Source organism: Phaethon aethereus (assembly GCF_964289735.1).
Source record: "Phaethon aethereus genome assembly, chromosome: 3".
NCBI lineage: Eukaryota > Metazoa > Chordata > Aves > Phaethontiformes > Phaethontidae > Phaethon > Phaethon aethereus.
This window is the reverse complement of record NC_138576.1, coordinates 74,951,213-74,973,358: the sequence shown is the minus strand read 5'-3', so window position 1 is coordinate 74,973,358 and position 22,146 is coordinate 74,951,213. Positions and strand designations below refer to the sequence as shown.

The 22,146-nt window shown below is 36.6% G+C and overlaps 1 protein-coding gene across 3 annotated transcripts in view; it reads left to right on the top strand.

Annotated features, from left to right (window-relative positions):
- STXBP5 (syntaxin binding protein 5) overlaps positions 1 to 22,146 on the top strand; it is a gene marked incomplete at both ends in the record, with an annotated part of 108,853 nt that overhangs the window by 15,913 nt on the left and 70,794 nt on the right. For all 3 annotated transcript variants that reach the window (XM_081997561.1, XM_081997560.1, XM_081997559.1), the window contains 2 exons: positions 12,728 to 12,809; positions 13,638 to 13,738. In XM_081997561.1, the coding sequence (XP_081853687.1) occupies positions 12,728 to 12,809; positions 13,638 to 13,738 (183 nt within the window). The remainder of the gene's footprint in view (positions 1 to 12,727; positions 12,810 to 13,637; positions 13,739 to 22,146) is intronic.

Here is a 22,146-nt window from a genome sequence, read left to right as displayed (position 1 = left end):
GTAGAGAATTCTCTGTATTCTGAAACATATCATTGACCAATATAGTACATTAAAAGCTTAGAATTGTAAATTATACAAACGTACTTAATTTGGGGAGAGTTCACTTCTGATGAAATTAAACTGTTAGGGGTGCTTGTTGTTAGTGTTGTCTTAGTGTATTAATGGAGGCTCTTTAAAATGATCACGAGTGCATTCTGTATGAGTAAATCATTAGAAATATATTATTTTCAGCTCCTAATAAGAACTTTTAAAAATATTTCATAATGTAAAATATCTTAGTACCTCAGTGCTGGTCACAGCTATCATTTGTTATGTTACTTGTCTGTCTTTTTTTAGATGACTACTAATAAATGCCTTTCAGCATACTATTTTTGTTGATGTTTGACTGGAATGCATGTATCAGTCTGTGGTGGGTTTTAGTAAAACAGGCTTCATCCTGGGTTTGTACAACAGGCCACTAGTTAATGTTCCTTCTTTCACTTGTATTTGAGGAGATTATTTGAAGAGATTGTTCCTTTTATAGTTGCTATTTTGAGTTATTGGGAATTATGGGTTAATGGAAATATCTCTGCTTGTCTTTTGAAACCTAGTTAGTCTGTCATTATCTTAAACATATGCAATTTTTGGTGTCTGTACGTGACTGATGTATTTCTCACTAAATGATTCTTCAAAAATACTTCCACAGTTTTCAGGTGGGCTTTAGTACAGTGCTGCTTCTGGTGGAGTTAATTGTAGCTCTTGTCCATGATTAGCTTCCAAGAATGTATCCATCATGGCAGAGGCCATCTCAGGTGGTCTGGGAGGGAATGGTTTAACTCTTTCCTCCTTCTCTGATTCAAGAGGATCAAGTATGTGTATGTATGCGGCTTCTGAGGAGGGATAGGGCTTCATTCTGTTGAAATGTTTCTTTTTTTCCTGACTGTGCAGCCTTGTTACCGCACAGTGAATTTGAGGCCTACCTGTTCTCTGCAGGCTCACCAAGTTCAGAGGGTCGAGCAGACTCAGAATGTGTGTGGGGATTTGTAGGTGATTCTTGATTAAACAGCCTACTTCTTCCAGCCTTTCCTGGAGGCTGAAGTTGGGAACCTGGACATTCATGGGGAAAAAGGAGTAGTAATCAGACTTAAGGTTGCAGTGCTAGCATATATGTCGGGGGGGGGGGGGTTAAGTCCTTTGTTGCAAAAGATGTTGGGATACTTTGCAAGCAACATGTTTCCAGACTTGTAATGCTTCAGACCATTAAAGTGAATCTGCATGCAGTTGGTCAGTAAAGATTCTCTTTTGGTAACGGAAGATAAGATACATGTAGCTTTTTCTCTTAAGACCATATGTGACTTGAATTTAGCTCTGGAATACTAGGCTAAAGCTTTTCTTGAAGTGTGTGTGTGTTTTTTCAGTTCACCCAGAGCTACTGACCACTGTAAATATACGAGATGATTATTTGTTCCTGTTTAAGATTGCCATTCTGCTATGCTAACATTTAAAAGAAGAAATAAACTTTGAATGGTACTTTGTAATGATAGTATTTATTCTCTTCAAGCTTTTCTAGCCAAACCATGGAATCGATAGTTTTCCCCTGTGTTTTGGTTGGTTTTTCTTTCCAGTAAATTTTAAAAAGGAACATCACAAGTGATTTAGTCTGACAGGTATAAACTCGAATGCTTACTACTCCAGCTTATATATGAGCCCTCTGTATTTTTACTCCTCATCATGCAGAGCATATGTAAAACTTCCACATGTTGCAACCTCTAAGGAGTTGCAGTAGCTGGCTGAGAGTTACATCGCTGGTTTCCCCTTGTATTTTTTGACAAGAAGGTGTTACAGAAGTGAACTTTCAAAACTAATTTCATCTTCTCTATTGCTGAGGGAAAAAAAGCTGACACTCAAAACATTAAAATGTTTTAATCAAAACATTTTAAGCAGTGAATTACACTGTATCAATGGAGGTTTGCCTGACTCAAAGCAGGTCTGACCTGACTAGGCTACAATGCCACATTAATTTTAATAATCTGGATTTTTCTGCTTAGAAAACCATCTTGAGGTTGGATGAAGAGTCCTGTTCCAGACAATACTTTTCTATTGTCTGAGCCGCTGGATAGTTTCATGTTGTAGCATTTCTGAAGCACTGCTTTCCACAGCTAGAGATTTGCCTGGAGAAGGTGGGTAGCCCTGTCTATTTGATGTGTGTAACTTCAGGCTTTGACATTAAAACCTCAGTAAAGCTCTGGACTGTGATAGTCTAACTCAAACAGTGAGTGTTTGATTTTTTTTTTTTTAATGTCTCTTTAAACTTTTTATTTGCAGGGGTTGTACTGTGGCTAGTGATGATAGAGGTTACTTTTTTTGGAAGATACATGATTGCTAGATTTTGAAATACTTTTAAGTAAGCGGGAGCCATTTCACTCTCTTGGAGTGGTTCTCATGTGTAAATAAGTTGCTGAGGATTCCAGTGGGAACCAAATTGCTTAAGAAGTCCAAACTTCCTTAGTTTTGTACTTCAACAACAGCTATTTTGAAGGTAGTAATTTTCTGAGGAATCCAGCTGTATTTCTCTTCAAGTACATCTTTGTGCAGACTTGCTCTTTACCTTGCTGCCTTTTTACCATTTAAAAAAGTGGAAATATGAATGTCTTCTCTTGGCATTTGGGGAGCAGGGTAGTAGTGGAGACAGCAGCACTGTGTGGGAAGGAAAACCTGTATTCTTTCTGGAGCCTTTCCTTGACTATGCGGCAAGTGTAGACAAATGCTCAGCTTGCTTTACCCCCCCTCCTCTTTCCTTGCTTCTAATAAATCAGAGGTCGAACTATTAAATTTCAGGGTGTGTTTTTTAAGACAATCTCATTCTTGCAGCATTATTGTTAGATATTTTAATTAAGCTACAGGATTGTGGAGGAACCTTGGAAGTGCGGAGTGGCATAAAGAGGCATAGCTGTGCATCTTTGAAGGGCTTGAAACCGTGACTTTCTGTATAAAACTTCCTTCATGCTGTCATATGAAGAGAAGGGGTTCCAAGGGGTTTCCCCTTCCCTTGGAACTGGAACAGTTTCAGTTATAGGAACTGAGTTGTAATATATGGATATTCATTATTTTGGATACTTTTATCTAAAGGAAAGAAACAGACATTTTTGTGAAACCTGCTATCATATGGCTCTATCTTGTAGTATAATTACCTGTGTGGTGTAACTTTTGAAATGTTTCATGTGATTGCAGCATTTTATACAGATCCTCTATTTTAGGATGTGGGGGTAATGCTGCTACCTTCTTCCTTTTGATGGGATATGGACCTAACCTGGGTTTCTTCCCTCTTCCTAGCTTCCAATTTTCATAAAACTTACAGCAAAGTATTATCTGCAAGACTTCTTCCCTTCTGTCAAAGTTGATCAAAACAGCTCTTCAGTCTCAGAAATTACTAGTGATGACAAACAAGGAAAAAAAATGTTCTTATAATAGCAGGGCAGATGAGCACTGCCTGAAGTATCAGACACTACTTAGAATCTGACAGGAAGTGGAAGTACACAAGGCTGAGATGAGCAGATTCTCTAAAGCATCAAAAAAAAAGTCACTGAGGCTAGAGTTGCACAGTAATACCTTCTGTCCATCTAGTAGTTAAAGTGCCTACTAGAAAAACTGCAGGAAAGATGCACAGGAGAACTACCTTGGACTGTGGTTTTCTGTTGATGAACTGTTTTCCATCCTTTTGCAGTCTTAAACTGTGCTGTGGGTACTTGGAAACCTCATAACATTGTCTGAATCATCTCCTTCCCAGTGCTAATAAAAGCTGTTTGTTTCTGACATCCACAGCCTGTACCAAACGGTAGCTCTGTGTTTATACTCTCATGGGAACTCTTTAGCACTGATGACCAATCTGAAGTCCTCAAGTACACCGAGAGAGAACAAACTACAGGATCTGAAGTGTCATCTGCAACAACTCTTAAAAGAAGAGTTAAGATGGATTTGGCAGTGTTATTTTTAATGCTATGCTTCTCATTTTAATGATATTGAAGAACTGCATGTTTTAGTACTTTTTTTTTAATCTGGCAACTTAATTTTAGGCTTTTCTAATGGCCATTTATATCTCTGACACTATTTTAAAATAAAATTTAAGCTAAATAATGCAAAACATTTACTAGTGATGTTCATATAATCATAGAATAGTTTGGATTGGAAGGGACCTTTAAAGGCCTGCAATGAGCAGGGACATCTTCAACTAGACCAGATTGCCCAGAGCCTCGTCCAACCTGGCCTTGAATGTTTCCAGGGATGGGGCATCTACCACCTCTCTGGGCAACCTGTGCCAGGGTTTCACCAACCTTACTGTGAAACATTTCTTCCTTAGATCTAGTCGAAATCTGGCCTCTTTTAGTTTAAAACTGTTAATCCCTTGTCCTATCACAACAGGCCTTGCTAAAAAGTCTGTCCCCATCTTTCTTGTAAGCCCCCTTTAAGTACTGGAAGGCTGCAGTATGGTGTCCCCAGAGCCTCCTCTCCTCCAGGCTGAACAACCCCAACTCTCTCAGCCTGTCCTCACAGGAGAGGTTTTCCACCCCTCAGATCATTTTTGTGGCCCTCCTCTGGACCCGCTCCAACAGGTCGATGTCTTTTCTGTGCTGAGGGCTCCAGAGCTGGACCCAGTACTCCAGATGGAGATGTTGAGATAGTGCATAAACTTTTAAAAATGAATTACCATAGTATACTTGAGATAGGAATTAAGGTTGTGTAAGCAACCTCTAGGGACAATGTCAACCTTTTAATAGTCCATCTCAAGTTGGATTTCTGGTAAACACAAGCCACAAAAATACCTCTTCATGCAACACTGATATGCAGTTGCTTTTGTGGTGTGAAATGGAGCTATGTGTAATAGCACAAATGGCTGGATAAGATAGCTAAGTAAAATCACAGGTATTTCAACAAAACATAGTAATCCCTCTTAATATTTTGTCATGCGACAAACTATTTTTCAAAGTTCCATGAAAAGCACCATAATGAGTAGGAACTGGTTTTGCATATTAGAAATAAGAATTTCATCTCCAAGGTACCCCTTGTTTATGTGAGAACATGGTTTCCTCTTTTGGTGGAAGAGTGCCATCTACTGAATTGCTTGAGTTGTACCTTAGTGTTTCATTTGTGGCAGTAATTTTGAGCAAACCTATAAAATTGTCACTACCATTTTGAAAGTATTGAAATAGTAAGTTTCTCAGCCCCTTTGGTGGTTTGCAAAACTAAAAATTATGCTATAGTGGAACCTGAGGAGGCTTAAAATAAAACCGAAAACATTTTTCTCAGACTTTATTGCAAAATATAGTAGCAATAAGAGGATAGTTATTGGTGGCTCTTATATGTTTGAGGCTGATTTTAAAAGTCTTAAGTGCCTTTTTGAATGGAGAAGACTTAAGATGTCTCTCTGCTTAATGCTTTTGAGTAGACTTCCAGGAAACTCTCTCCTGAGACCCATTTATTGCATTATGTTTGGATTAGGATTTAGGTACTGGTAGCTGAAATACTTAAAAAGCAATAACAGCAGTACTGCTTGTGAACATCACTTTGGGTATTTGGAAGATTCCAGCTTGTGACCACTACCACTATGACTGTGCCCAGATTGTCATGTCAAGTTGGTATAGACAGAGAGGTAAACTTGTATCTACTGCCTTGATTTGGGGTCTAAGTTTTTACTTTTTGTCTGTATAATGGAAGTGTTGGTAATTCTTATGTGTGACCCTCTTAACACTTTGCTAGTAAATACTTCAAAAAGCTGCATAAGCAAAAAACATGCTTTATCTGCATCACTGTATTGCGATGTGTACCATACCACTGTATTGGTAAAACTAGTGATGAACTAAACTTTCTCTAAAGGAGTGTTTGGAAGAGGGAGTTACTTCCATCATTGGTACAAGGCAAAATGGTGTGGGGAAGCAGAAGGGTGAATTTAAGCCTCATCCACAAGTTAAGTGTTGAAGGATTGTGTCCAAAGGGAGGAGCTAATATCGGTACTGAGAGAGAGACCACAGCAAAATCTGGGGGAAATTCATATGTGTGACCAACTTAAATTTTAACTTAAAGTGGTCTTTAAGACCTTTTCCTCATCCACATCTGCCAACAAATGTTGATAATATTTTTAGTTCAGTCTGCTTTAGTGACCTGCTTTTTATGCCTTCTTTCTCAAAGCAAGTGAGTAATAATGGATGTATAAAGAATGGTAAATTGAATAGCAAAGGTGAAGGATGGAGCAAAACCTGGTTTGGGATAAAAGAACAGTTAAAAGGGTTTAATAGTCAATTTGAGAAATAAGGCATTGGTGCCAAAAGGAAAGATGATGTGAGAATAACAATTTCTGTAAAAGGAGAGAAAAATTGAGATGGAATAACTCAATTATAGTTAGATTATAGTTATATTATAGTTAGATTATAGTATATTATAGATTATAGTTAATGTCTTCTGTCACGAATATCCAGTAATCGGTGGCTTTAAAATAAATAAAGAGTATTTGTTTGGTGGGCAAGAGTTAAGGGAAGTATTTTAGATCATGCTGTGTGAATGATGAGAGAGACTTCTCGACCTAGCAAAGAGTTGCTTTGCAGTCAGAAATAAGTGTTGACAGACAATAATTGATTGGGCAAGGATTGTCTATGTTATTTGAAAATATGGAGTTGTCCTTCTTATTAGATAACATAATAAGTTCTTATGGTTATGGTTCATAGAGTTTTTTATGCTTTCAGAAGTTAAATTAAATAGGTATACAAATTCACTTAAGGTCTAGTTCACAGCATTACATTTATTAATGCTGCTGTTGGCAACGTCTGTACAAAATCTTTGGCCACTGGAAAGACATCATTCTTATTCCAAGTATTCCCTAGTTCTAGGCAAAGAACTATTTACAAATAGGAAACTATGGACATAATAGGAAAAGCCTGGTTAATAATTAATATTGTGATGTAGTATGTGCTACCAAACAGATGGGTGAAGTAGGATGTCTGTAATTTTAATGTCAAATTTTAACGTGTTATTAAACTCATTTAAATGGATGACAGATGATCAGGACTTGTAAGTATGCGACAGAATTTTACCTCTGAATTTTGATGAAGAACTTTCAAAATACAGAGTTATTTCCTGGGTTTAATTTCTGTATATGGTCTTTGAAAAAACTTTAGTCAGTTAGCAGCTACCACCCATTTCACTGCATCTTATGTAGTCAGAGGAGCCTATTATGCAGATGTATTTGTAGCAATTTCCTACTCTTTCCCCTTGTGTTCTACCATTCTCCTTCCCTTCCATCCCACCCGAAAAAGTACCATATTGGTGACCTTGTTTGCATTGTTAGTGCTGAAATACAGTTTTTAGACTTAGTAGTAGAACTTGGATCAGAAAACCAAGTGAGTAGAATAAAGGAAAGACTGCAGCCTTGTTAGCTTTTTGAATATACTATGTTTAGTCTAAATTGATGTTTTTACCTCTTCATTTAACAGCATGCTTTACTATCTGTGAATTGTGCATACAGAAAAATGACTTTGTTTCTTGTTTGATTTTGAATTGCAGATTTTTAATCCTGTTGGCATTTGTAATACTTCATTAGATCTTGTTCTAATGACGATTGCCTCTCACTGGCAACTATGAGAAAATCTACCAAATACAGCCTTTACAGAAAACTTGCTGGCACTTTTCATAGCTGCCTGGGAAATACTGTCTTTGTGCATATTTATGTAAGCAACTTGGAAGTTTAGGAGTCGAAGTATATCTTAGCTATTATTGTTGTTAGAAAATGGATCAGATATAAATATCTGCTCACTATCCATTTTCTATCTGTTTCCTTGCAAATTAGTTCAATAGTTGTTTAATTTTAAAATATATAACTTATACTAATTTGAGCAAAAAAAAAAGTGGTTTTGTGCTTTAAAATTGCTGCAACTTCCTGTATGCAGAAACTAGTTAATGAACTTTAACTGAGATCTATGTACTTTAGTATTTTTCAAAACAGAGCTCCTTTTTCATCCTATCAGTCTAAGATTTTTTTTAAGTTAACATTGAATCAATTGGTTTCTGATGTTTAAAGGAGCTGAGCATTGCTTTATAAATGAAGTGAATTATTAGGGAAGTTGATTTAAAAAACTAAAACACTGAACAGTCAATACTGTTGTGCTCTCAAAAATATTTGGGAACTTCGTATCATGTTAAGATTCCTGGAAAATGAGAAAAATAATGTATTTTCCAATATTTTGGAGTGTAAATAATCTCTTCCAATTTATCTTCCTGTCTTCCCCCACCTCCTTCTCCAAGAGAAGGGAAGACCTTTGGGAAAAACCTTTTTGGAAACCTTCCAGGACTGAAATCCTAGCCTCTTCATCTCTGAGGTGCCTTGCATTATGTTCATCCTTATGACTAAAAGATTGAAGCTGAATGTAGATTATTTCTTTTGACTGGAAGTTAGTTCTTTACTCTCTAGGGGACGCTTGATTTGGTGTCCAAGTATAATATGTAATGTTGACTTTTCTGTCCAAGTGCTGAGGTCAAACTGTCTAAGTATTGGCTAATTCACAAGTGCTATATTTGCATGGAAGTTGCAGCCAGTGTCTTCTGACTGTCTGTATCTAACATTTGCTTCCTTATCCTGTTTTCTTACTGTCAGTTTTCTTGCCTTCTCACTCTTCTTAGTTGGCAGAAGGAGAATGCATCACAATGGTCTGGCTGGAATTCCCGTAGTAAGATGTTACCCGTAATTTGATAGTATTTCCACCTGATGAACTGTAATTTCAGCTTTAAAGCCCTAGTTTGTTGTTGCTTGGTGCTGTTATTTACATATAGGAAAGTGGATCTGTAATGTTGACAAAAATATTGTATACTTTTGCAGACAAATATTGAGACATGGGGAGGAATAAAGACCCACTTAGCTAAGTGATATAAACATAGCAAGTTGCTATGCAGGCCTAAAACTTTAGAAGGAAACTCTATAATCCTAAAGTTGTTGAACAATAGTGATATGATACCATATCAGGGTTGGTATGAAGTCTAAAAGTATTTTGTGGATTTTTATCTTGTTACATGGGTGTGAAAGGTCAAAGTTAGTTTTGTAGACAGTGTTGACTGTAGTACTTTCTGACTTTTTGAATAACTCTTGCTAAATAGCTGTGTATCTTGATAGATTGTTCTTTATGAGGTTGTTTGTGAGAGCTCATGCTTTTCTATGTGCAAGTAATAGTACAGATTAGTCTAAGTGCAAGTAAGATTGACAAACGGGAAAGTTGTGTGAAGCTGCTCTTCTACTGCTTTGGTCCTGCTTAGATGTATCACCAGGACTTTATGGTGTTCTGTAACTTGATGTAAATTATGTCTTTTTTTAATCTGTTGTTGGATTGTATCCAGAGATGGCAATGATGAGTATGTTAAGTATATAAAGATTAAAAGTCTCTCTTCTTACTATTTGGAAATCTCACCGTCATTTCTAACATCATGCACTTCTAACAGTTATGAAAATGAACACTGATGTTAAGACATGAGTATGTTCTCTTCCTCCTCTCAGCCACAGCTTTTGTCTCTTACTTGCTTTTTGGAAAAAAAAAACAAACAACCATGCAGTGAAGACAATGAAATACTAGGGTTTTCCAGGGTTAATTTCCTAATGGCAGGGGGGAATGCAGAAGCAATATTCAAAGGTACAGCTGAGAAGCTATTAATTTAATTAACAGATTGGAACTTGTTAATATTTGGAATAGGGGATGAAGCAGGAATAGTAGAAAGAAATGCTTGGAAATGAAGGAAGAAGGATGAGTCTTTAATTAGAAGACCGCTCAGAGCAGACTATTTCCTCTAGAGCTACCCTAGGTCTTTGGCAGGGAGTTTTTCCTGTCTACAAAATTAAAATGCTTTGCCCATCTTGTCATTATTCATTATAACTTTTGCCTGGTTTGGGGAACTACGATGAGGTAGGTGATCACTGTTTAGTACAGTGAGCCGTCTTGCCTTAAGCACACATATGCAAGCATAGAGGATTTGGTTGAACTATATTCCCTGGGATGCTGCCTGGTTTGTGTGGATGAGAAATGCTTAACATGTAGTGAAATGGGCGTGTATTATTATCCTTCTACATTCAGTATTTAAGTGACATGCTTTTTCAACTCGGCATGCCCCACAAAACTGGGAGGCTTTGCATTGCTTTAGAAAAGAAGATTAATGCTGATTAGGAGGAGGATATTAATTTGTGATGAGAAGAATAATTTTAGCTACTAGGTGAAAAAGTGAAGATGACATAATCCTTGGGTAAAGGAACTAAATGGGACTAGCTTCAACGACTATTTTCATTTTTTTTATAACTGTAAGCACTATAAAGGAGGCCAAACTCTTTATTTTCAGATCTGCATATGAGCCTTCCACTAATTTGTCAAAAAGAAACTTGCTCTGAATGTTTGAAGCTTATGCAAACTTACTCCGAATATTGCATATTTAGTGACTTCTGGAGAGAGAACTGGTTCAAGTGTCCTGGAAAATGCAGAAGGATTTTTTTGTTTAAAGAAGTGTTCATGTATTCTTAATATTGAAATTTTTACTGACTAATTATAACAGTGCTTCCAGAAATATTTGTATCAGAAGTGCTTAAAGAAAACTTTTGAGGCCTAGAATTTGAAGGTTGGAGTAACTTGAGGAATCCACAGGCTTCTCTGTTTTTCTGGGTCATAGTCCTCTTGTTTTGGGGCAAGTTAGCTGTAAAGCCTCGATTCCAAATAAACTGTGGGTGGGTGGGTGGATGAACAAGGGTTACATTTAATTATGTTGGAAGCTGATGTTCAGGGGAGGGGCTGGGGAAATCTTCTTTTGTTAGAAAATTACCTGTGTCGGTGCAGATAAATAACAAATTTTAAAATACAGTTCCTTTAAGAATCTGAATTTCACTTTCAGAAGTGGACTTTTTGTCTATTTCTGCAAATAATTATTAATTCAAGTGAATGCAGAAGCATGAGCAAGGCTGGAGCAAATCTGCTCTGAAACTTCTGGTGTTCTATGTGGGGATATTTTTTTCCCAATCTGGCAATTTGTGTAGTCAATCCATAGCCAAAGCAAAAGCAATGATTTTACATTAAAAGTATTCTGTGTTTGTGTAGAATGTGTCATTTATGGGGATAATCTACTCCACCCCCCAAGTTTTAAGCTCTGTCATTCTTTTCTTTTTGTTTTTAAAGAGCTATAAACTGTCAGTGGAATACAAGTGACTTCTTTGTACAGGAAACATGTTGATAAGCATTTAAAAATATAAGGGGAAAAAACAGGTGAGGCAAGCTGGCTCTTTAAGCACTTCAATGCCAGAACAAAATTAAATTACTAATTCTGTTTGGGGAAGAAAGCTGGTATTAAGTTTGCTGAATTATTCAACATCTGTTTAGTGTATCTCTCATTATTTAGCTGGATGTTGTGCAGATTCATTAGTCTAGAAGAACGTGATTGAAGTTTAAAAATTAAAATATTATGGTGTGTTGAAGCAGGCTTGATCCCATTGTAGTTATACTTGCATTCCATCTTTCCAGCTTAGAGGTTGAGCAGGAGATGCGTTTGAGTTTTGATTTGTGTGCAACCTAATAGTCTTTTCAGCCTTTCAACTGTCTCTAGTGTGAATGCATACGTTCTTTTAAGAGTATTATGTCCACTTTCTTTTTGATCAACAATTTCTCCATAAATAGAAAACTTGCAGAATGGGTGAGAATTGTACTGCTTTATTAACTTCTAGTGTGTACTGAGACAACTAATTGTACATTCTATTCCCTGTTTTTCATACATCTTTGGAATGATTTCCTTTCTTCTAAAAACTAAGGTGCCCTGTTTAAAACAAGAGGTGTGCAGCTCTTTGAAAAATTATACTCCAGAATCCCTGGGCATACTACAATGATAAAACACTGACTGCTTTGCATAATTCATCTGGACTTGTGTTATTTCTGCTCTGTGTTCAAGAGGTTGGAGAATTTCTTTAATTTCATAACAGAAGAAAGGCAATAACCACATTTGAAGTACACAATCTTTGCAACTAATAAATGAATCAAGTATGGAGAATTGAAAGAATCTGTGTTGCTGCTTCTATTTGATATTCATTATGGAAGTACAGGACTGATTTATATGTGGGAGGGAAAACAAACAAGCTTTTGTTATCTCATAGTTGGTGTGAATCCAGGAAGTCTTGATACAGAGGTCCTGGAAATTTACAGTGTGCATAACTTCCCATTGACTTGTCCATATTTTGGCTACTGATCTTTTTATCTCTGTCACAGCAGATTTTTTTAACATGCCTTGCATTATTCAGCTCTTCTTTCATCTTCAAGCAATGTTTAAAAAGGAGAGAAAGCTCATTTAGCACTTCAAAAAAGTGATCATTTGATTATGATGCTTATTTAGATTAACTTCCTTTTATACTAGTCATGATAGTTAACACTACTAAAGTAACTGCTTCATTATTCTGTTATGTTCTTGTTGATGAAGAATTCCTTATATAAGTTAAGCAGAAATACATAACTTTCATTTTCCATGGAGATAAATAAGATTGGCTTTTTAACTTCTTTGTGTTACTTTGTTGTTTATAAATTTTTTTTTTTGGTAATCACTCAAAATCTACTTGGTTAAATATGTTGACTGCACTCACTAGAAGCAGAATGTTAACTTGTTTAAATGTGTTATTAGTGATAGTGAAGATGTTGGTTATGGTGTTTGTTTTTTTCCTATGTTACATACAACAATTATTCCTTAATGGTACCGATTCCAGCTTTGGTCGGCCAGGAGTTGAATGCTACTGCCAACATGACAGTGGAGCTGCAGTAATCCAGCTTCAGTTCCTGATTAATGAGGTTAGTAAAATTATATACATATTCCATAATTCAGAGAAGATAAATTCTTCAACTTCTCATTAAGCAAGTATCAAAATAAGCTAACACAAGTGACTCTTAACATGAATGGCGAACAGTAATAATTATAAATACATTGAATTTCTTAATTTTAGAAAATGCTTGACTAACTGCTGAAAATATCTTTGTCTAGAGTACTCTTCTTGCTATAAGCAAGAATTTTTTGCTAGGAACATTTATGTTGTTGAACATTGCAAGTTATCTCTTGAAGTAGTAAAGTATGTTTTCAACAGTACTAACAGTTTCAGTACATAGTTAACTCTATCAAATGAAATTACTGTTTTAGACATGAGCTGAGCAATGATCCCTAATGTGATCCCTCAGTAATTTCAGGTGTGTTTTTCCTAGGGGTGTAGCAACTGAGATCTGACAGTAGTGCTGTTCTTCAGCTAGCTGGGGACAGAGGAACAACGAAGTCAAACCTCACTAGCTTTGTCAGCACATAGATAATAACAGTTGAGTTCTTTGCGTAACGTCTCTGCAGAGTTCAGCGTGAGGGAACTGATGTGCACGCACCGGAAACACCTTCTTCCCCATCACCTCTCAGTATAACACTGAAGCAAACGTTAGTGAGCATTCAGTGACGTGTGATCACATCAGTTATCTCATTACTACTACTTAAAACTTATCTATGCTATGCTGTTGATGTGTGTGCTTATAAATATTTTTTTCATCCTGGTAGCAAATATGTAATATATTTCCACTATAATAATGATATGCTGATACTAGGGTTATGAAAAGAAGTTGACTAAAATTTTTTCTTTCTCACAGGGAGCTCTTGTGAGTGCCTTGGCTGATGACACCTTACACCTGTGGAACTTACGTCAGAAGAGACCTGCTATACTTCATTCACTCAAATTTAACCGAGAACGGTAGGGATTGGAAGATCATTGATTTACCTCTTACCATCACACTATGTGCTATTTTAAGATCAGATTTATTAATGCAGTCCAATTCATAACTTGTTAATTAATTGAAACTAGATTTACATTGGATTTGAGTGGCCCAGAGAACTTGTGAGTAGACACACTAGTGACCTAAACTGAGATGACTTTTCTATCACTTTGCATATTGCATTGCTCAACATCCATTTTCCCATCTTTAAAATGTGGAGGGGAGAGAAGACTTTCAATGTATGTCTCCAGAGGAGCTTTGGAACAAAAGAAAGTGGGTGTATGTGTGTGCACCAAAAAAACGACAGGAAAACAAGTTCAATTTTCTAACTGGAAGCTTTTCGTCCCCTCAATGACAAATTGGAATTCTACAGTGTTAGAGCTTCTGTGTGTATCGGAGAAGCTGAAAACAACATGCATTCCGACTATCAATTTTGAGACTGAAGTAATGGTGTTTTAAGCAAGCTAGGGAGATGTTTTAGATTAAATTTCCAAAAGACAGTTGAAACAATTTCCGCAAGAAAAGTGTGCCTTTTTTAATAACAAGTAGTCCTTCCCTTTTGGGAAGTAGTCCTTTTTTTCAGTATGGGTAAAGTCTCCACTGGAATGCTATGTCTACTTTTGAGAAGTGTGCTTCAGAGATGGATTGCTTGGGGAGCTCAAATGATACTAGCAAGAACACGGAACAATCTGTGACTTGTAGCTCTGAATAGGGCATGAAATAATAAGCTTTAAGTAATGGGTAGCAACAAAAAGAGGTAAGGTAAATATTTATGTAAAAACCTAATGTAATGTCATACAAAGTGCTAAACAGACTGTCAGGTGGGTTATGGAGTAACTTAGTGGTTTTAAAGAGCAGGGTATAAACAAATTTGTCAGCAGTAACATAAATGCAGATTACTAAATTTTTTTGGAGGTAGAAGATGAAGTGATTCTAAGTCCCTTTTCAGGTTGTTTCTGTGATCACCATGCATAAACTTTTTACCAGGGCCTGTAGGGATAGGACAAGGGGTAGTGGTTTTAAACAGAAAGAGGTTAGGTTTAAATTAGGTATAAGGAAGAAATTCTTTACTTTGAGGGTGGTGAGACACTGGAACAGGTTGCCCAGAAAAGTTGTGGATGCCCTATCCTTGGAAGTGTTCAAGGTCAGGTTGGATAAGGCTTTGAGCAACATTGGTCTATTTAAAGATGTCCCTGCCCACAGCGGGTGGATTTGACTAGGTGGTCTTTAAAGGCCCCTTCAGACCCCAAATATTCTGTGATTCTAAACTGTTACGCACAAAACAAAGCTCTGACAGAGTAAAATCCTCTGCCCCGGGGGAGTGATGGTGTTCCTTTATGCATGCAGCATAAAAGTCAAATGGAGAGAAATGTAGTTCTCAACCTCTAGTTTAAGGATTGTCCAACTATAGGAGATGCAGTGGTCTATGCAAACCAAACTTTCTCCCTCTCCCTTCCCCTTCTTTCTTAAATGGCTTTTCTTTACCTGTAGCACTTAAGTGTCAATATAAAATACAGATGTGCAGCCTGAAACCACACTTGGACATTGGATTCTAACTAGTGCTTTAAAATAAATATCTGAGGAGGTGATTCTGATTGTGTGCAAATCTATTGGAGGCTGATGTAGAGTCTAAGATGTATGGATATCTTTGGTTAAACAGACTGGACGCTTTAAACCATCCTTTTCCTGTAAATGTGGTGTTCTGACTAGCAAAACCTGTCACAGGGAGTTGAACTGTGTGTGGATATTAGGAAAAATTTCTTTGGATATTAGGAAAAATTTCTTCACTGAGAGGGTGGTCAGGCATTGGAACAGCGTGCCCAGGGAGGTGGTGGAGTTGCCATCTCTGGAAGTGTTCAAAAAACGTGTGGATGTGGCGCTTCAGGACATGGTTTAGGGGACATGGTGGCACTGGATTAATGGTTGGACTTGATGATCTTGAAGGTCCTTTCCAACTTAGTGATTCTGTGATTCTGTACTCTTACCAGAAAGAGGGGTGAGAATGGAAAGGAGTCTAGGTCGCTCAGATCACTTCAGTGGTGCTACTTGTTATTAATTTTGGTCAGAGTACTGAGGTTTTTCCAAGAAAGCCTGTGTCCTGCTAAAATAAGTAATGAGAGCACCATAGTTACCAAAAGTGGTGAAGGTATAGTTTGAGGCACAGGCTTACTCTTCTGGTAATTTTAATCTTACAGTATCCATTCTAATAGCATATAGAAGTAGACAGAACACTTAAGATCCCAGAACTGTACATTGTCATAGCCACTTACTAACTTATGCTGGATGACTGTTAACTGTGTTAAAATATTCTGTTTTCTTTTGACTAGTTTATAAAACAAAGCTTTATAAAACAAAGTGTAATCTTATTACTAGGGAATTATTTTGAACTTCAGAGAATTGTACAAATTCACTGTTGAGTAATTCTAAATAGGTGTCTTAGAGTGCTTAGTAATTAATTAGGCCTAATAGGTTTGATGTTATGCGAATTTGAAGTAAATGGCCTTTGCTTAGGTCAGTTTTATGAAGTATATTAACTACTAAGTTTGAGAAGAGTGTTCATGAATAAAACAGGGTCTGCTCAATTCGCAAGCTCCAGGCTGTTGGATACCTAATTAATAAAATCTTTGAAATAATTTATGTTGTGGGATTAAGATTTGCTCATAAGGACGACTAACTTCTCAAACAGGAGTTATTTAAAATATTAAATACTGTAACAGAGCCTTGCAGCAATATCTTCTCTAATAATGCTTTAATTTGCCCGCTTGTGTAGGGAACTTCAATATCTTGGAAATCAGTTTGAGTAAAAGAATAAATAAGTTAAACTGGAAAAAATGTCCTTGGAGGGGAAACAATGCCAAATCTTACTATATGACTGAAGCAACTATTACAGTTATATCAGTATTTGCTGTAGGACCTTGTGGATGCTAAGGTTTAAAATTATATGCCTGATTGGGACTACCTTGAAGTGTGTTGACACTGTGGCAAAGCAGTATTTGTATCCTGTTTAATAGGAGTTGAGGTCAATGTGTCACAGGCCAATTTTTATTCAGATTCTGTATCCAAATCAGAGTTTAATGTGTAAGGATTAGATGTGAACTAGTTGGTTGTAGCATGGAAAGCTAACTGAAGCAGTTAGCTACCGAGATTAAAGGATATTCTAGTCTTGAAAACTATTCTTGAACTATGTTTAAAAAAAATAAAATTAAAAAAATAAATGATAGGGCTATGATTTGTTAATGATTCTTTATTCTTCTGGCACAGCCTTTTATCAGCTCTGGCTAATTCTCTGCTTTTAGCCATATGGAAGAATTACTGCCCAATGTTTAACAACGCAATTTCTAGATTTCATATTTGTTTCTCCTGTTAGTAATCTAGTTTGGCTAGTTTGTTTTCAGGCCTGTGTTGAACGTCTTCCAAATAAGGAATAAAAAACAGACATAGGTTGTTTATAGATGCTTGTGTCATGTATTAAGTGTTTTGTATACTTACCTGAAAATTCAATTAGAGTATTAAATTACCTGTAAATTAATTCGAAATGCAGCCCCTAGTATATGACTGTCAAATGTTGTGAATTCTTGCTTTTCTACTTGTGAATTTTAAGAACAGGGAGTGGTGAGAAAGAGTTGCTCTTTCTTTTAAAATAATTCTATGCCTATTACAGACTTCATTCTGAGCTGTGGAAAAAGTTTTCACTGGGTAGCTTGCACCTTTTTTGGTTTGAGCAAAATATTTCTTTAACGTAATGGCCAAGAGTCTTTAAAGATGCTGCTTTCTGTTAAACTTCTAATAAGTTGAGTATCTGTAGATAAGAAACCGGCCATTTACTAGATTTGTAGCTCTTCGCTGCCTTTTGTACCAGTGATGGTTCATAATTTGAAGCAAGTCTTCTGAACTGATGATTAAAGTTTTTGATGTATTACAAATCTGTGAGTTGAAATTACTGGCAGATGTTGGAAGCATAGTGCAAAACAAGGTAGTTTTGCAAGTTTTCTAGCCTTTTGTTCCTGTTGCATTTGTGAGTTTTGCAGCTGCTTCATATTCTAGTTACCAGTCAAAAGTTAGAAGATATTAAACCAATGTCATGCTATGCTCGGCCACTGTTCCTTGACTGCAGGAAGCGGTGTGTAGGGGTGAGGATAAAAAAGAGCATAATGATGCTTACATGGGGGGATGTTGCTTGCATGACTTGTCATGCAAGTTAAAAGTGTGTAAGTAGTACATCTTTGCAGAATGTGCAATTCAGCCTGTGAACATATTTAGTATACTAGGTTTTGTACTTCGCTAAGACCTCTTCAGTGAATTACAATGTAGTTTCTTTGTCATCTACATACCTGTGTAAATATCCTACACATAATAAAATTGTTACGTGTTCACAAGTAATGCAAGCCTCATGTCAAACTTCTTTGGACTTCATAGCAAATGTTAATGTTAGACTAGATTAACTCTGAAATAAGCATAGTTAATGCTTCTTATTAGAGTAAATATTGAAAGCATGTTGTGAGATAGATATCCAGGCTGGCTTTAGTTTTCTTGCCATGCAGGAACTATTAAACTTTGTGCTGATCTAAGGTGTGACACATCAAACACACATCACTAATGAGCCAGGGACTTTCACAGAACCAATTTGAAAGGGTGAAGTGACTAACTTAAAAAAAAAAAAAGTGGTGTGGGTTGACAAATTTGAGTCTCCTTTGCTGCAAACCAATCAGCTTTACGTACAAGTATGAAAAATTTATTTAGTTATCCAAGACTTGCATCCTTCCTAAGTGGGATTCCCTGTTCTAATGACAAAAGAAATAGTTTACCTGCTTTGTGACTTAGCATAAAGACAAGAACCAGAATCATAGCATAAAAGTAGAACTGAGTGTTTAGTGTGTGAGTTCTTTGCATGTTGATCACTGAATGCATTGATAGCAGTTTAATTTTTAATATGCCAACTTTTGTGCTGTGGGACTTAAATAGTTTCCCTCAGCATGAAACTACACAATTTGGAGTTGCAAAATGATGCTTTTAGTATTGCTGGTTTTGTATCCTGCTGCAAATGCAACTTTAGCATTGTGTTTAAAACACAAACTCTGTCTGCAATGATTGAGTTAAAAATCCCACTTGTATTTACTTATTAATAAACAAGACTTAACTTTTATGAGACATACTGTAACTCTACCCAGCCCATGCATTAGCAGCCATTATTTGTGAGGGAATTTCTCCTTCTACCTCACTGAATTTATAAACTGACCAATTCTGCCACTTTGTGGATAGGAGGGGACATACAGGTTTTCTTGCCTGTGAGAGCAGGTGATGATAGACATTGTTCATAGGTTTTTCGTTGTGTCGTTTTTTTTACTTCCCCTTTCTGTGTATCAGTATGTCTTACTTCCAGCCGTTCTTTGAGGACTGGCTTTTCTCCCTTTGCACTATGTTTTTTTGGGGTAGGATTATAGTGTAACTAACAAGATTACAGATATATATCCAAACAGTACTTTTGAGAAGTTAAATATTTGGAGGCTTTGCAGAGTCAGTGATATACCAAGTACAAGTTTAAGGTATGACACAAGTTTTTTTTTTTTTACACTTTTTAAACTGGCTTTCTTAAGAATGAAAGGAAATGATCATTGGGTCTGCTTGCCTTTATGGTGTCGTATAAAGCCTTCTCATACCTGATGGGCTTAAAAATGTTACTCAATGATGATCCACTAGATGATGTATTTAGAAGGAGTTTTATCTTGTTTCAAGAAGTTTTCAGGAGAAAATAAACTTTTGACTCTGTGTATTTGCTGCAGATGTGAATGTCTCTTTCATGCAAGATCAGGTTCCTTTGAAAAAATGTTTTCTTGAGGCCGCACATGCACGCAGAGTCCCACGTGTCAGTGCAGTTGATGGAACTCCAGTTGTATCAGTTGCCTTCTTTTGCCTTTGGCACTGAGGCAGAACCAAAGTGCTGAGCCCTATTTTTCTGAGATTTCAAGTTTCTAAGAAACAGTTTTTAAAAATTGTCTCTGCTGTCCTGTTAGTTGTTTTCCTTGCATGCTGACTTTCACAGTGGTGTGAGGCACATAATGGCCAAGTGCTGCATTCCTGGGCAGAATTCAAGCTCAAGTCTTTAAGACGTGCCTATCTGACAGACTTTTCACCATCAGTCGTGGGCATAATTCTTCTGTCTCCCATGGGAAAGCTATGTCTTTGACATGGCTGCTTTTTTAAGTTGCAGTGTGTGACTTCACAAATGGAATGTTCAACCTGAACTGCATGTGTTAGAGCAAGCTACCCAAGTGTCTTTTGATGCCAAAGGTCTGGTTACATTTTGAGTCATGTCAGATACACCAACAGGAGCTCATAAATACGGAGTGCAGAGGATTTTATCAGTGGTAAGAAATTCATGCATCTTTAGGGCATTTGGTGTGAATTCCTTAAATATTAAAAATTTTTCTTAGTTTACAAATCATCGTAAAGATATAAGTACCTGCAGCAACCTAAAAAACCTTTTAAAATTTAGCCTTTTTCTGGAAAATCATCTGCATGACCCTAGTATTGATCACATCAGCGGTGACAATTTTGCTGCCATTCTTGGCTTTTTCCTTCCCCATTACTCCATCTTGACACTACTAGTGTCACCACAACTCAGATAATGAACATAGGTACTTCTCAGCTGCCTTTAGAGGCAGCCCTTTGAGTGAACATATTTGGAGAAGCATCATTTGGAGTGCTGTTATAGGGTATAAATGGAATTGAAGTACCTGGTCCAGTTTCTATGATATACTGCATTTATCCACATGGCCTTTGTGGGGGGACAATTTTGGGATGTGTTGAAGAAGAATTCCTCTGCCCCTTCAGGCCTTTTTTCATACAAGTAGGTATTTTAAGCTTATTGCAGTTACCAGATCTGGAAATAGACCCCTTGCAGCAGTCGGGCAAAGTCACAGCCACTGCTTGCTTCCATCAGTATGTCATTCTGACACTGGCTCTCAACTTTTTCTGCCCATTGAAGACAAGAGGCCATGGACATGGAGTCTAGGCTAACATAAGAATTAAACTTGTCAGCATCTGAATTTTATGTGGTGGCTATCTCATGCATGAAAAGTTGAAGATAGAAGTATGAAGAATACAACTTTGGTAGTTTAACACTTTTCTTTTTAGAAAAAAACTATTTTGCATATACAATAATGTGAGCAGCTAGTGTGATTACAGTAACTGCAAACCTATAATGGTAGCCTGAACTTCTAGAAATAGTTTGGCGCCTTAAATATAAAACCTGTTATCAGTGTTTGTCATTCATCAAAGTATTTGTCACTGTGCTTTAAAGCAGTGTAAAATTCTGAAGAACCTATAATACTTCATAATGCGGTAGACTAAAGAAAGGTAAAGATTAATTTAGAAGGATTTCTGTTGTCATAATACATTCAAGATAACAGCCTGTCACTTTTACTTACTATTTCCCTTAAAAGCCTAATTCTTTGACTTGCATATTAATTTAGTAAATTGTATTCCTTGATATTTCTGTAATTAAATTCTTCTAGCAAATACTATCACTTGCTATAATTATTTTGATATACATTGTGAAACAATCGCATTTAAGGTTTTTCTTAACTAAGTTTGACAGATTATTAGAAGAGACACGTGATCTGCAGTTAAATTAAATCCTTTCAGTAGGTTTACAAACTGCTTCTTAAAGACTTTCCTGTCACTGCTAATACTCTCCCATAAGCAATAGCACAAATTATATTTTAAGTACAGTCAGAAGAAGAAATGTTTTGTCAGGGTTTTTCTTTTATCAGTGTTTTCCACTGCTTATGTACCACTGGGTTTTCTGTATATAATTTTGTTTTCTTGAACTATTGGTTCAACTCTTAGAAATTTATTTCATAGGAAAGTGAAATTTCTTGTGGGTTTTTTTTGCGGGGGGAGGATAGGGACGGGGAAGGAGTGGCTTTGCAAAGATGTATGCAGTGAGGAGGAAGATTTTTGTGCTTAGGAAAAAGTAGAGCTACAGTAGAATTTAGAATTACCCTGACTGTTTTAGAGTTGCATAACACTACCTCATTTTAGCAGTGATGTTAGCATACTTTAAAATCATACTGAAGATTCAGATTAAAAAAAAGCAAACCAAACCTCTTTAAAGCATTGCTTTTTTCTGTAAAGGGATTTTTTTTCTTTGTACAGGTATGGGATGTGAAATATTTGGAATAAAGTGCTGTGCAGAATACTTGCATTATGCTTAAAGATCAATCTGCCTCACAAAATGTACTATATTTACTGAGGTAGATGAAATTTCCTTGCAGATAATGTGAGGAATCTGTTGTGCCATGAAAGAGCTGCCTGTAAAAGCCTGCCTTCTGAGATCACTGGCTCAAACAGTCCCAGGCTGTCTCTTTAGATGCACAAAACTGGT